This window comes from Monodon monoceros, unplaced genomic scaffold (assembly GCF_005190385.1).
Source record: "Monodon monoceros isolate NGI ecotype Baffin Bay Population unplaced genomic scaffold, NGI_Narwhal_1 Super_Scaffold_3, whole genome shotgun sequence".
Taxonomy (NCBI): Eukaryota; Metazoa; Chordata; class Mammalia; order Artiodactyla; family Monodontidae; genus Monodon; species Monodon monoceros.
In genome coordinates, this window is record NW_021703780.1 from 94,940,062 (window position 1) to 94,952,581 (window position 12,520).

General features: G+C 49.0%; 1 protein-coding gene across 4 annotated transcripts in view; it reads right to left on the bottom strand.

Annotated features, from left to right (window-relative positions):
- SRGAP3 (SLIT-ROBO Rho GTPase activating protein 3) overlaps positions 1-12,520 on the bottom strand; it is a 258,464-nt gene that overhangs the window by 117,349 nt on the left and 128,595 nt on the right. For all 4 annotated transcript variants that reach the window (XM_029243762.1, XM_029243760.1, XM_029243763.1 and 1 more), the window contains exon 3: positions 2,203-2,365. In XM_029243762.1, coding sequence (XP_029099595.1) covers positions 2,203-2,365 — 163 coding nt within the window. The remainder of the gene's footprint in view (positions 1-2,202; positions 2,366-12,520) is intronic.

The window sequence follows — 12,520 nt, forward strand, 5'->3', positions numbered from 1 at the left end:
ATGGGCAGAAGACCTACATAGACATTTCTCCAAAGAAGATATACAGATTGCCAACAAACACATGAAAGGATGCTCAACATCACTAATCATTAGAGAAATGCAAATCAAAACTACAATGAGGTATCACCTCACACTGGTCAGAGTGGCCATCATCAAAAAATCTACAAACAATAAATGCTGGAGAGTGGAGAAAAGGGAACCTGTTGAGCTGTTGGTGGGAAAGTAAATTGATACAGCCACTATGGAGAACAGTATGGAGGTTCCTTAAAAAAACTAAAAATAGAAGTACCATATGACTCAGCAATCCCACTACTGGGCATATACCCTGAGAAAACCATAATTCAAAAAGAGTCAGGTACCACAGTGTTCATTGCAGCACTATTTACAATAGGAAGGACATGGAAGCAACCTAAATGTCCATCAACAGATGAATGGATAAAGAAGATGTGGCACATATATACAATGGAATATTACTCAGCCATAAAAAGAAACAAAATTGAGTTATTTGTAATGAGGTGAATGGACCTAGAGACTGTCATACAGAGTGAAGTAAGTCAGAAAGGGAAAAACAAATACTATATGCTAACACATATATGTGGAATCTAAAAAAAAAAAGGTTCTGAAGAACCTAGGGGCAGGACAGGAATAAAAACGCAGACATAGAGAATGGACTTGAGGACACAGGGAGGGCGAAGGGTAAGCGGGGACGAAGTGAGAGAATGGCATGGACATATATACACTACCAAATGTAAAATAGATAGCTAGTGGGAAGCAGCTGCATTGCACAGGGAGATCAGCTCGGTGCTTTCTGTCCACCTAGAGGGGTGGGATAGGGAGGATGGGAGGGAGACGCAAGAGGGAGGAGATATGGGGAGATATGGGGATATATGTATACGTATAGCTGATTCACTTTGTTATACAGAAGAAACTAACACACCGCTGTAAAGCAATTATACTCCAATAAAGATGTTAAAGAAAAAAAGAAAGTAGCAGTGGCCCATCAACAGATGAATGGATCAAGTACATGTGGTATATCTATATATACATATACAGTAGAATATTATTCAGCCATAAAAAAGAATGAAAGTCTGCTATTTGCAGCAACGTGGATGGACCTAGAGAATATTATGCTTAGTGAAGTAAGTCAGACAAAGACAAATACTATATTACATCACTTATATGTGGAATCTAAAAAACAATACAAATGAATGTATATGCAAAACAGAAACAGACACACAGATATAGAAAACAAACTACTGGTTACCAAAAGGGAGAGGGGAAAATTAGTGGTATGGGATTAAGAGACACAAACTACAATAAATGAAATAAATAAGCAACAAGGATATATTGTGTAGCAGAGGGAAATATAGCCATTATCTTATACTTTTAATGGAGTACAATCTACAAAAATACTGAATCACTATGCTATACACCTACAACTAATAGAATATTGTAAATAAACTATTAAAAAAATAGCAGTGAATGTGACAAAGGTGTATATAAAAGAAGCTCACAGCAGCAGTATTTATAATAATATGGAAATCACTGAAGTGTTCAACAATAAGGGATTGGTTAAATAAACTAGGGTACATCTGTATGATGAAATACTATGCAATCTTTCAAAATGTTGTGGAATTATATTTATTGATATGGGAAAATTTTGTAAGCCAGTGTTATATAATTTGTTAGGTGACATAAGCAGAGAGTAAAATCGTAAATGCAGTCTGATCTCATTTGGGAAAAGTACATACATATTCTAGAAAGTGTATAAAATCAGCACTCATAGAAAATGTATTTACATATGTACATATAAAGAAGTTCCTATGACAACCAAAGTGATTATGGCTGAGTGATAGCATTTCAGGTGATGTTAATTTCTAAGTGTTTGTTTTTGAATTTTATTTTTTACGTAAGTGTGAGCTCATCTCTATGTTTCCAAATCTCCTACAATGAGTGTACTACTTACCTAACCATGCAAAGGTTTTTATTTTTGTGGTGATGGTGGTTGCTGAAGTGGCTGAGCCCCCCAGCCACATCCAGGACTCAAACTCAGGGTTTGCGGTGCCAAGTCCAGGCCTCAGCACCCCGCACCCTTCAACATGCCTGACCCCTGGTCCCAGGTCCCCAGACCACACCCCACCATGGCTGGCTGTCTTGCCAAGGCCAGCCTGGGGCAGAAACTCGGGTGGCCCAAGTACCCACCTTTTTGAAGAGTCTGATGACATCCTCGCTGATTTGGGAGAGGCGAACGATGACATTGTTCATGAAGATGTCATTGAGGGTGGCATGGTCTCGGCTCTCCCGCCTGGTCTGATGCAGGACTAGATACCAACAGTTCACAGGCGAGAGGAGATATTGGTCCTTCCTGTGGAAACCAAGACAGCTCAAGTTGGCTCCACTGAAACTGCCAGCCACACAGTGTTCTACGTTGTCACCCACCGCGGCTCTTTTGACCCTCATGGGGCCCTTTCAAACTCGTTTTATTATAACATATTTAACAGCTGGGGCAACAGAGACCATGAGGAAGCAATTCTCCCAAGGTCACAGAGCAGTGCTGGGGCCAAAACCCAGGTCTTTGACTAGAAGTCCTATCCCGTCCTACTCTCCCACTGGATGTAGCACTTGCTACTGTAGTATCTCTCCCTTCTGAGAGGAAGCTGTCTTCCCTGGAGTTAAGAAATACTAAACCAGTTGTGCTTGAAATTCTTGTATGAGTTCTAGAAATATCCAGGGGAAAGAACAAGAAGTGGACCCTTTCCTTCCCCTCCTTGCCTCCCCCAACCCCTGGGGGTCCCTCAGGCTCTTAACCTTTTTGTCCTCCTCCAGGGTCAGTCCTGGTCTCTTGGCCTCTTGGAAACACATTCCTTTGCCCCTCAATGGAGCTGAGGGCCTGGAGGATTTCAGGTTCTATACTTGGGAAGAGAGCCTAAGGAAATCTGCTTTTGAGTGAAGTACACACAAGACAAATCTTTGTCCTTCAATGACTGACACATTCTTAGTGTCCTCTAGCTGGGCATTATGCTAAAAGAGGGGTTCTCAAAGTGTCGGGGTCCCCAGACCAGCAGCAGCGTCGCCTGGGGTCTATAAGAAATGCAGGCTCTTGAGCCTCACTCCAGCCCTGCTGAATCAGAACCTCTGGAGGTGACCCGGTGATCTGGGTTTTAACAAGCCCTCCAAGCTGCTGATTCCCACGCAAGTCTGAGAACCACAGATCTATGCACCAGTGTTTCCCGAAACTTGGGAAATGGGATATTTCCAAAAAAGAAATGGGGGATATCTCTCTTCTTTGTGCTTTACCAAAGACCCCTCTGTTAGTCTCAATAAAGTGTATATAGTGTCCAGGAAGACAGTAAAGGACAATCAGAAACCAAAATCAAACCAATAATCCCACGTTGCCACATGGGGCATCTGGCATGTGTACTTGACCTAAGACCCTTCCTCCACTTTCCAAGGCAGGAAGGTGATGTTGGGGCAGAGGGCCATCCACCACCTAGGGTGACTGGCTCAAGGTCCAGTCCCCCAGGCCTGCCTGGCTCCCCCGGGGGGCTGGCCATGGTTCTCTGAGGAAATGCGGCCTCCCACGATCAGTGTTTCTGAGGAAGGGAATTCTGCTGACTTCCGCTTTGACCACATCATCCTCCCAAAGTCAAGTGGAAGCGTAGCCCTGAGGGCCTCTGGGCAGCCACAGCACGTACACCCCTCACTGCACCCAAACCCTGGGCTTGGGAAGGATAGGTGAGGAGAGGTCAGTTGACTTTTCCTTCTGTCACCAAACGGGCTTAAAAATCTGCCCAGGTAGTCGGAATTTGGGAGAAAGGAATTTGGTTGAGAGAGTGGATGGATATGTTAGATACCTCTAAGGAAAATGGAGGAGACATTATGCTGTAAGAGAAACGAAGCAGTTTCTCCTTTGTTTATAGCCTAGAGAAAAGGCCAGAACACTGAAATCCAACAGCCCAGCCCAAATCCCTCAGCATTTATTCCGTGTCAGGTCTCAGGTGGGCTCTGGGTGAGCGTGGACACAGACCTGCCTCGGAGGGGCTCCTAATGAGGTGGCTGAGGCAGAAGGATTACAGTGGAAGGTGCTGAAGCGCTGGGATAGAAGCATGCAGAGCACCCGTTCTGCGCGAGAAGCTGGAGAAAACGCGGAGCCCACTCCACGTCCCCGTCACACAGGCCCCTTTGCTTTCCTGCCAGCTTCTTCCCGCCTGGGGTCTTCACGCGCGCTGTGCCATCTGGAATGTGTGAGCCCCTGCTCTTCGCTCTTCCTCTGAGTCTTGGCTTAAATGATACTCCCTGGAGAGTGTGCCTCGGAGGACCCCGCTCTAGGGCAGCGGTTCTCAGAGGTGGTCCCCAGCCCAGATGCATCAGCTTCACTTTGAAATTTGTTGGAAATGTAAATTGTCGGGGCCACTCCAGACCACTTAATAAGAAATCCTGGAGGTGGGACCAGCACCTGTGTTTTGAGCAGCCCTCCAGAGGACTGCGGTGCACTCTCAGGTTTGAGAATTCCTGCCTTAAGGAGTTTCCACTCCCCACCCACCACCCTACTCGAAGTTCTGTGACAGCAGGAACTGTTTCTGTCTTAGTCACCATATCCAGTGCCCAGCAATGTGCCTGACATGTAGTAGGTGCTGTAGAAGAGAAACCCAACAGAAAAGGTCACATTTGTGCTGGGTCTTGAAGAATAGGTACGAGTTTTCCAAATAGAGGGGCAGAGAGATGGAATTGTAGGCAGAGGGACCTGTGGATACAAAGATAGAGAAGCAGCTCAGCAGAGCTAGAATTGTGAGCGTGTTAGGGGAGGACATAAGGATGGGGAGACAGGTGAAAGGTTTGATTGTGGCGAATCGAACACCAGCCTAATGAGTTGGGATTTTATCATCTAGGCCATATGGTTCTCAACCCAGGTTGCACACTAAAATCACCTGGGAAGCTTTTAAAAAACACCAAGACCCAGGCCCCACCCAAGACCAATGAAGTCAGAATCTCTGGGGGTAGAACCTTGGTATTTTTAAAACATTCTCTATAAGATTCTAATGTGCATCCAGGGTTAAGAATGCCTGCTGTAGGCAGTGGAGAGTCATGGAAGTTATTTAAGCAGAGGTATGATCTAACCAATGTGTGTCTTAGAAAGATCATTGCGGGCAGACTGGAGGATGATGGACAGATGAGTGGGTGGGTGGATGGGTTGGTGGGTGGGTGGCTTGTTGGGTGGATAGACGGGTGGATGGATGAACAGGCGGATGAGTGGAGGGCTGGATGGGTGTGGGCAGAGGTGTGGGGCTGGAGGCAGGAGGACCAGTCAGGAGGTGACCCTAGTCCAGGAAAAGAGAGATGATGAGGGCCTGGGTGGTGGCCAGAGAAGGGTGAATTTAAGAGACTCCTCACCAAGAGAGTAGAGAATCTTGGAGACTTCCTGGAAATAGAGAGGGGGTGGGGGAGGGGGAAGTGGATGGTGATTCCGAGATTTGGATCTCAGGCGACTGGTTGGATGCTGATGACATGAACCGAGATAAGAACTGCAAGGGGAGAAGTGGGTTTGGGCAGAAAATAGTTTACATCCCATTTCCACAGCTTCCTAGGTGGCGATGGAAATGCAAAGATGAAAGGAGAGATGAGATAATTGAGCTGTTACCTAAATTACTTCAGGGGCTGAGCTCAGCCTGGGATGCAAGAATTGAACAGCACCAGGGAATTAAATGTGCAAAATTTATGGAAGTCACAGCCAGAAGGTAAGTTTCAGGGGAAAGGAAAAAGGTCTTGAAAGGGTGCAAAAGTGCTGGGACAGCTTGGGGACCATTAATTAGGTCACCTGGCCAGGGAGAGACTGGGTAAGAGAAAGAGTGGAAAGGAGGCGCTTTCCTTATCAGCAGCTGTGGGCAGGAGGCAACACAGACGCAGACGGGATTACAGGGGCGGCAGAAGGAGCAGAGGCAAGGAGGGGAGAGTTACCCGAAAGCAACCAAGGACTTGTCAAGCTAAAGTGAGTGGCTGCTGAGGAGATGAGGCCTTGGTTCATTCAGGCTTTCATTCATTCATTGTCTGTCTCCGTGTGTACGTGCCAGGCAGGCGAGGGGCTGGGGATGCAGCAGTAACCACAGCAGGCAAGACCCTGCTCCACAAGGCTACCTTCGCGTAAGGGAGACACACGAGGAAGCAGAAGATGATGATACAGCCTCATAAATGTAGTGATGGGAAGGAGACTACGGGGCAGAGGAAGCCCCCTCGCCCAGATCTGGTGGAGGGGTGAGCATGGATGGCTTCCTGGAGGAAGCACTTTCTAGACTGAGAACTAAAGGCTGGAATGGAGTTTGACAGGGGAGAGCTTTCTAGGTGGAGAAATATGATGAACAAAGGCCTAGAGAGAGCAGGTTGGTGAGTCAAACATAGTCAAGGGGGCTCAAGCATCATGTCCTGGAGTGATGGGGGAGAGTGAAAAACAAGGTTGGAGAATTAGGAAGAGGCCACATAGTTAAGGGCCTTAAGTCCCAGTAGAGAGTTTGAGCTTCATCCTCAGGTTGGCGGGGAGCTACTGAGGGGTTTAGAACAGGGGAGTGAAAGGGTAAAATTCCACTTTCAAACTCTCACTCTGGCTACTGAGTGGAGGACGGGCTTGAGGGGGCCAAGAGGGAAGTTGAGGGATTCAAGAAACATTTAGGTGGTAAACTGACTGGACCCTGAGATTGACTGGTTGGGAGGGAAAAGAAGATGCTCAGAATGACTCCAATTCTTTCAGGCTGGGTGCCTGAGAGCAGGGGTAGCGTTTACGGAGATGAGGAACATTTACAGGGGCAGGGTAGGGAGGGAAGGCGATGAGTTTTATTTGAAGACGGCGAGTCTAAAGGGCTTGTGGAACACTCAGAAGGCGATATCTGGGCTAGAGAGATAAATGTGGACGCCGGCAACAAGCACTTGGATGATATTTGAAACCGTGGAATGACCTGGAACTCTTTACAAATGCACGTGACCACCACGTGGCAGAAAAGGCAAATTCTCAGGAGGCCTGTCGAGGCTGCAGCTGGAGGGATGGGGCAGGGCTGCGCTCCTCCTGCCCTGGTGAGCTGGAAGAGGCCTACAATGGGGATGATGTGCCAGCCCATCCTCTGCAGACACTGTCCCAGGCCTGCCGTGCAACCAGCAGGTCCATCCTCTGGGTCCACTCCAGCACGGGAGGCTGCTTCTGCTCTCCCCATCTTCTCCCAGCCCTGCCTCCCCTCATGTAGGGCAGCTCATTTGGAGACTAAAAGACCGGGGTGAACAGGGCTGTCCACAGCCAGGGTCAGGGTGGAGTTGACCGCTCTGTGGAGAGCTGCCATCTGTGGCCTTGGTCACAATGGTACCTGGCTCTCACCATGTCAGAAAGAAGAGGGAAGGCCACAGATGGGGCCCAGCATGGTGAGACAGAAAGACACGATGAAACAGAAAGACACCTGGACTTGGGGGGGAGGGGTACCCCTGAGTCCATACTGCCTGTGTGACTATATGCAGGTCTCTTAAACCCTGTGGCCTGGCTACTTAGACCATATTGTCAACCTTGCTGTTAAACACCAGAAAAAAGCTCCAGGGTCAGTCAGCAGTTCCCCCACTGGATACATTCTTATTGCATATTTCACATGGACCAGTCCCCAGGGACATGACATGGAGCGCAACAGACACAGCTCCTGCCTCCACGGAGCTTACAGTCCAGTGGGGGAGACACATAACCCTCAGAGAGTTCAGCACGTGTGGATGGAGTCACAGCCACAGAAAGTGCCAGAAAGGAGAGCATGGTGCATGAGGACTCATATCAAGGGGACCTGGCCAGATTCCGGGGGTCTCTGAAGTGTCCCTAAGGAAGGGGCCTTTCAGCTAGGCTCTAAAGGAAGAGATGGGGGAGGCAGGTATGGGCTTGCGGGTGACGATTCCAGGCAGAGGGAACAGAATGGGCAAAGGCTCACTGCGGGGCAGGGAGCTCGGTGCATTTAAGGCACCGAATGAAGGCCAGTGTGGCTAAAGCCCGGGGAGCAAGGCAGAGGAGCGGCAGGTGCGGGGTCCCGAAGGCTCCGGCCAGCGCACTGATCACCATCCCACGGGCCATCTGGATTGTACCGGGACCGCAGGAAGAAGCATCCAGGCCACGTGTGGCAGAGCTGGACACCGGCCTTCTCTTTTCAGGAGGTTACTTGTCCATTTTGAAAACAGGACCCCTTTGACCTGAGACCCAGCTCTCCATGCTAGCAGCCATTTTGCCTGCTGCAGCCACACTTCTGGAAGATGCCAAAATGAACCTGGGCAGGCGTTCTGTCCTCTAAGGCACATCTTGAGGGCTTTTCTCCTTTTCCAGTCTTGCATCCCTGTGTCCACACAGCAGGTGGAAGCTGCTGAGCTAAGGTATAATTGAGAACTTTCACATAGATGTGTATGTATTTTACTTTTTACAGCCAGAAAACAGCAATGAAAATTTCTGGTGAGTCACAGCTTTCTTTCTTTGGCTAGGGGAGCTGGGTACGAGGATCCAAGCAACTGCAGCTAGAGGAGCGAGGCCTCGCCAAGCTGGTGAGTTGGGAAAATGAAATCAGCAGTGAGCCAGCTTCTCCCTTCTTCTTCTTCTGGCTGGGCACCGGAAAATTCCACTTAGCGAACAGAACCCATTTCCAGGCCTGTTGAGCCCCATCCAAATGCAGATGAAGGCAAATCCACTGCCCGGGGATGGTGGTCCCTCCGGGAGGGAGGGGAGCTCCTGCAGCTGACCCTGTCCCCAAGACGCCAAGTCCCTGCCTCTGGCTTCCCGCTCGCTTCCAAGACATTCCAGGGTCTTGCACTACGCTTGCTTGGGCAGCTGCCAGCAAAGCTCAGAAAAGCATCCCTCAATTAGTTCCGGGGCCCAAAAAGTATGGTTAACCTCTTGCTACCTAAGTTGCCCCAATCAGGATTTGGAATTCCTTGTCCTTGCTGGGAGCATGAATCATTAATTCTGAAAATATTAACTGGGTGCCATGTTTTGTGCCAGACAGTGCTAAGCAAAGTGAGTCATGCTCCGTGATTCATGGAGCTTACGGTCCAGTAGGGGCCTCAGGTGACAATCAAATAAGCACATAAGTAGATAGGAAATGGTGTCAGTGATAAGAGCTGTGAGAGAGAAATGCATGGTGCCTCCTGAGTCTATAACGGAGGGGGGTGGGGGTGGGGGTTTACCTCACCCAGGGAAGGTGGAGGTGGTCCTTCTTGTCACTGAGACGTTAGCTGAGATGTTTCTCCTGGTTGAGGCCTTCCCTGCCCCCCAGAGGCTCCTGGATCTCTAGTACACCACCCCATTTTATCGTTATTACAGCACTACCATGCCTGACATCCGTCCTGTTCATTTACTTTTTGTTTCTGTCTTTGACCCCTTTCCAGCTTACATCTGTCCTCTTCACCACTGTTTCTCTGGTGTCGGGCAGGTCTGGGCACACAGTCGGCTGATAGGTGAAAAGTGCCCAGAAGGATGAGGTGGGACCAGAAAAATGCGTAGGTTGTACAGTGGCCTAGGGATAAGGGAGAGCATCCCCAGCAGTCGACGTGAAGGCTCTGCGTGCGTGGGCGCCTTCCCGAGGGCAGAGCGGATGTCCAAGGGGTGGAGACAAGGCCACAGAGGCAGCACAGACCAGGGCCTTGAGGGACAGGATGAGCATCTGGGCTGTGTACTGCTGGACACCAGTCTTCAGTAACAGCGCACCACAGATGGGTCACTTCAATAGCAGAAATGTATTGCCTCTCAGTTTTGGAGGCTGGAAGTCTGAGATCATGGTGTCAGCAGGGTTGGTTCCTTCTAAGGGCTGTGAGAGAGACTCTGTTCCGTGTCCCCCCCTCAGCTTCTGGCGGTATGCTGGCCATCTTTGGTATTCCAGCCATCTTTGGTGATCCGTGGCATGTAGACACATCACCCCAATCTCTGCCTTCATGTTCATGTGATGTTTTCCCTGGATGTGTGTCTATGTCCAAATTCCCCTTTTTTTATATTATAGGGACACCAGTCATGTTGGATTAGGGCCCACTCTAATGACCTCATCTTTACTTGATTACCTCTGTAAAGACCCTATTTCCAAACAAGGTCACACTCTGGGGTACTGGGGGTTTAGGATTTCAACATGTGAATTTTTGGAGGACAAAATTCAACCCCTAATAGGCTACTACCCCAAGTGGATCAGGAGTCTGAGGAGAGTTTACATGGTCACTTGGGCATCTTTCCTGTGGTCCATCAGAGGAGCAAATGGACCTACGACACAGAGGATAAAGTCTAACCTCCTCCGCCAGCTTTTAAAGCCCATTTAAGGCCCAATCTGCTGCCTGCCCAGCCCTCTCCCTCATCCCCCTTTCTGCTCCAGGCAGTGGGTGAAGCTCTGCACCAGGAATGGGTTTCTTCATTTACCTATTCTTTGCCCCCCAAGGCTTCTGAGTCTATTGTACTGGGAGTTGGGGAGCATGGCTCTGCTGCTAATTGGCTGTGTGTTCTTGGGCTTGCGGCTCGACCTCTCTGAGGCTTTACTGCCTCATCCATCAAATGGATGGGTGAGTGACGGAGTGGCCAGTGAGGGCCTTTCAGACCTCTGTCACAAGAGCAACCATATATTTCAAAACCAAATGTATACATGTGATCTGACAAAGGATTTTTTTTCCCAATTCCCCCACTTATTTATTTGAAAAGCCTAACAAGAAGCACAAAAATGGAAACAGTGAATGGCTATTTTCTACACTTTTATGTATCTAGCTTCAAAGACAAGAAAGTGAGGCTGCTGAAACCTGGGAAGGACTCTTCCTGGGTCACATGCATCTCCACCTCGCATCTGTGCATTCACTCGCTCGGAATGCCTTCCCCTCTTCACTCCACGCAGCAAAATCTACTTCAAAGGCCTTTCCTCCAGGGATCACCTGAGATCCACAGAATGTTCTGTCTGAACCACTCATTTCAATCTTCTTGTATAGTTACTTCCAGATGACTTTTTTTTTTTTCTTTGTTTGTTTTTTTGCGGTATGTGGGCCTCTCACTGTTGTGGCCTCTCCCGTTGCGGAGCACTGGCTCCAGACATGCAGGCTCAGCAGCCATGGCCGACGGGCCCAGCGGCTCTGTGGCATGTGGGATCCTCCCGGACCAGGGCACGAACCCTTGTCCCCCACATCGGCAGGCAGACTCTCAACCACTGCGCCACCAGGGAAGCCCCCAGATGACATTTTTTATCTTCTCGCTTAACTCACTCGTCAGTTGCCCTCCACACATCTGGGCTTGTGTCATCACTTATTCTATAAGCCCCTTGAAGGCAGGAACCACCTCTCATATTTCCCTGTATCCCTCCAGAGCCCTTGGCAGACTCTAATTCATTCACTCATTCACTCACTCTTCTAATATCCTTTGAGTATCTGCCATGTGCTAATAGGCACTGTCCAGTCCCAGGGGATTAAAAAGATGACTGGATGAACCTTGAGAAGGCTCACAATCTAGCAGTTGAACTTAAGGCAAACCAAGAATTCTTATGGCCATTGGTCAGAACACCTTTAGTTGAAGTGAAGGAAAAACTTGCTTCAGACTGGCTTAAACAAAAATGGTAGTAATGGGAGGAAGAAAAATTTTCAGGATCAAAAATTTTAATCAAAAAAATGTAAAGGAATAGGAGGTTGTTGCCCTCGGGCATGGCTGCATCCAGGGGCTCAAAGGATGTCAGCGGGACCTGGTCTCTATCATTTGGCTCTGCTTTCCTCTCTCTGTACTGGCTTCACTATCAGGCAGGCCCTCTTCAAACCAAAAGTACCCTGACTGCTAGTAATCCCAGTAAAAAGAGAGCTTTTCCCGACCTGTTCCACCAAAAATCCTGGATTGCAGGTCGCTAGATTAAAGCTCTGTGGCCAAGAGTATACAGTGCTGGTCACAGGCTCACCATTGTTCAGGGATGATTCCCCAGAGGAAAATCTAGGTCTTGTTATCAAAAGAAGAAGGGAGGAATGCTGAGCAGGGGAGAGTAACAGACGTTTCCTATATTATGCTGTGTGAGGAAGGGGATCTCAGAGGAGTGGGGGAGGGAGCGGCTCATTCTGCCTCAGGGTGGATGGGTTATCACAGAAACATTTGCAGTGGGCTTGAAGCACACCTAAGAGTTTGCTGGATGGGAAACACAAAGACAGACATATCCTGCAGGCAGACGGAAGGCTGAGCGTGAAGCTGTGAGGTCAGACAAGACATGGATGTTCCGGGGCTGAAAAAAGTTCTTTTGGGCTCGGGCAGCAGTGATGCAGGGCATGGTGAAAAGGTGGCAGGAAGGGAGGAGCCAGACCACGAAGGACTTCGAAGGTCAAGGCTGAATGAAGGTTTTGAATGGTCCAGTGATATGATCGCTGGGCAGGAAGGCCAGGTGGGAGGCAGAGCAGCTGTCCAGGTGAGGGGGAAGAATTTGGGGCTTTGCCTGGGAGTCACCTGGTGGCAAACAGTGGATGTGAGGCTTCAGGGCAGGGCAGCCCCTTTATGAAGCTGAGATCTGCTGACTTAGAAGCTGCTGTTGGCTGACACCAG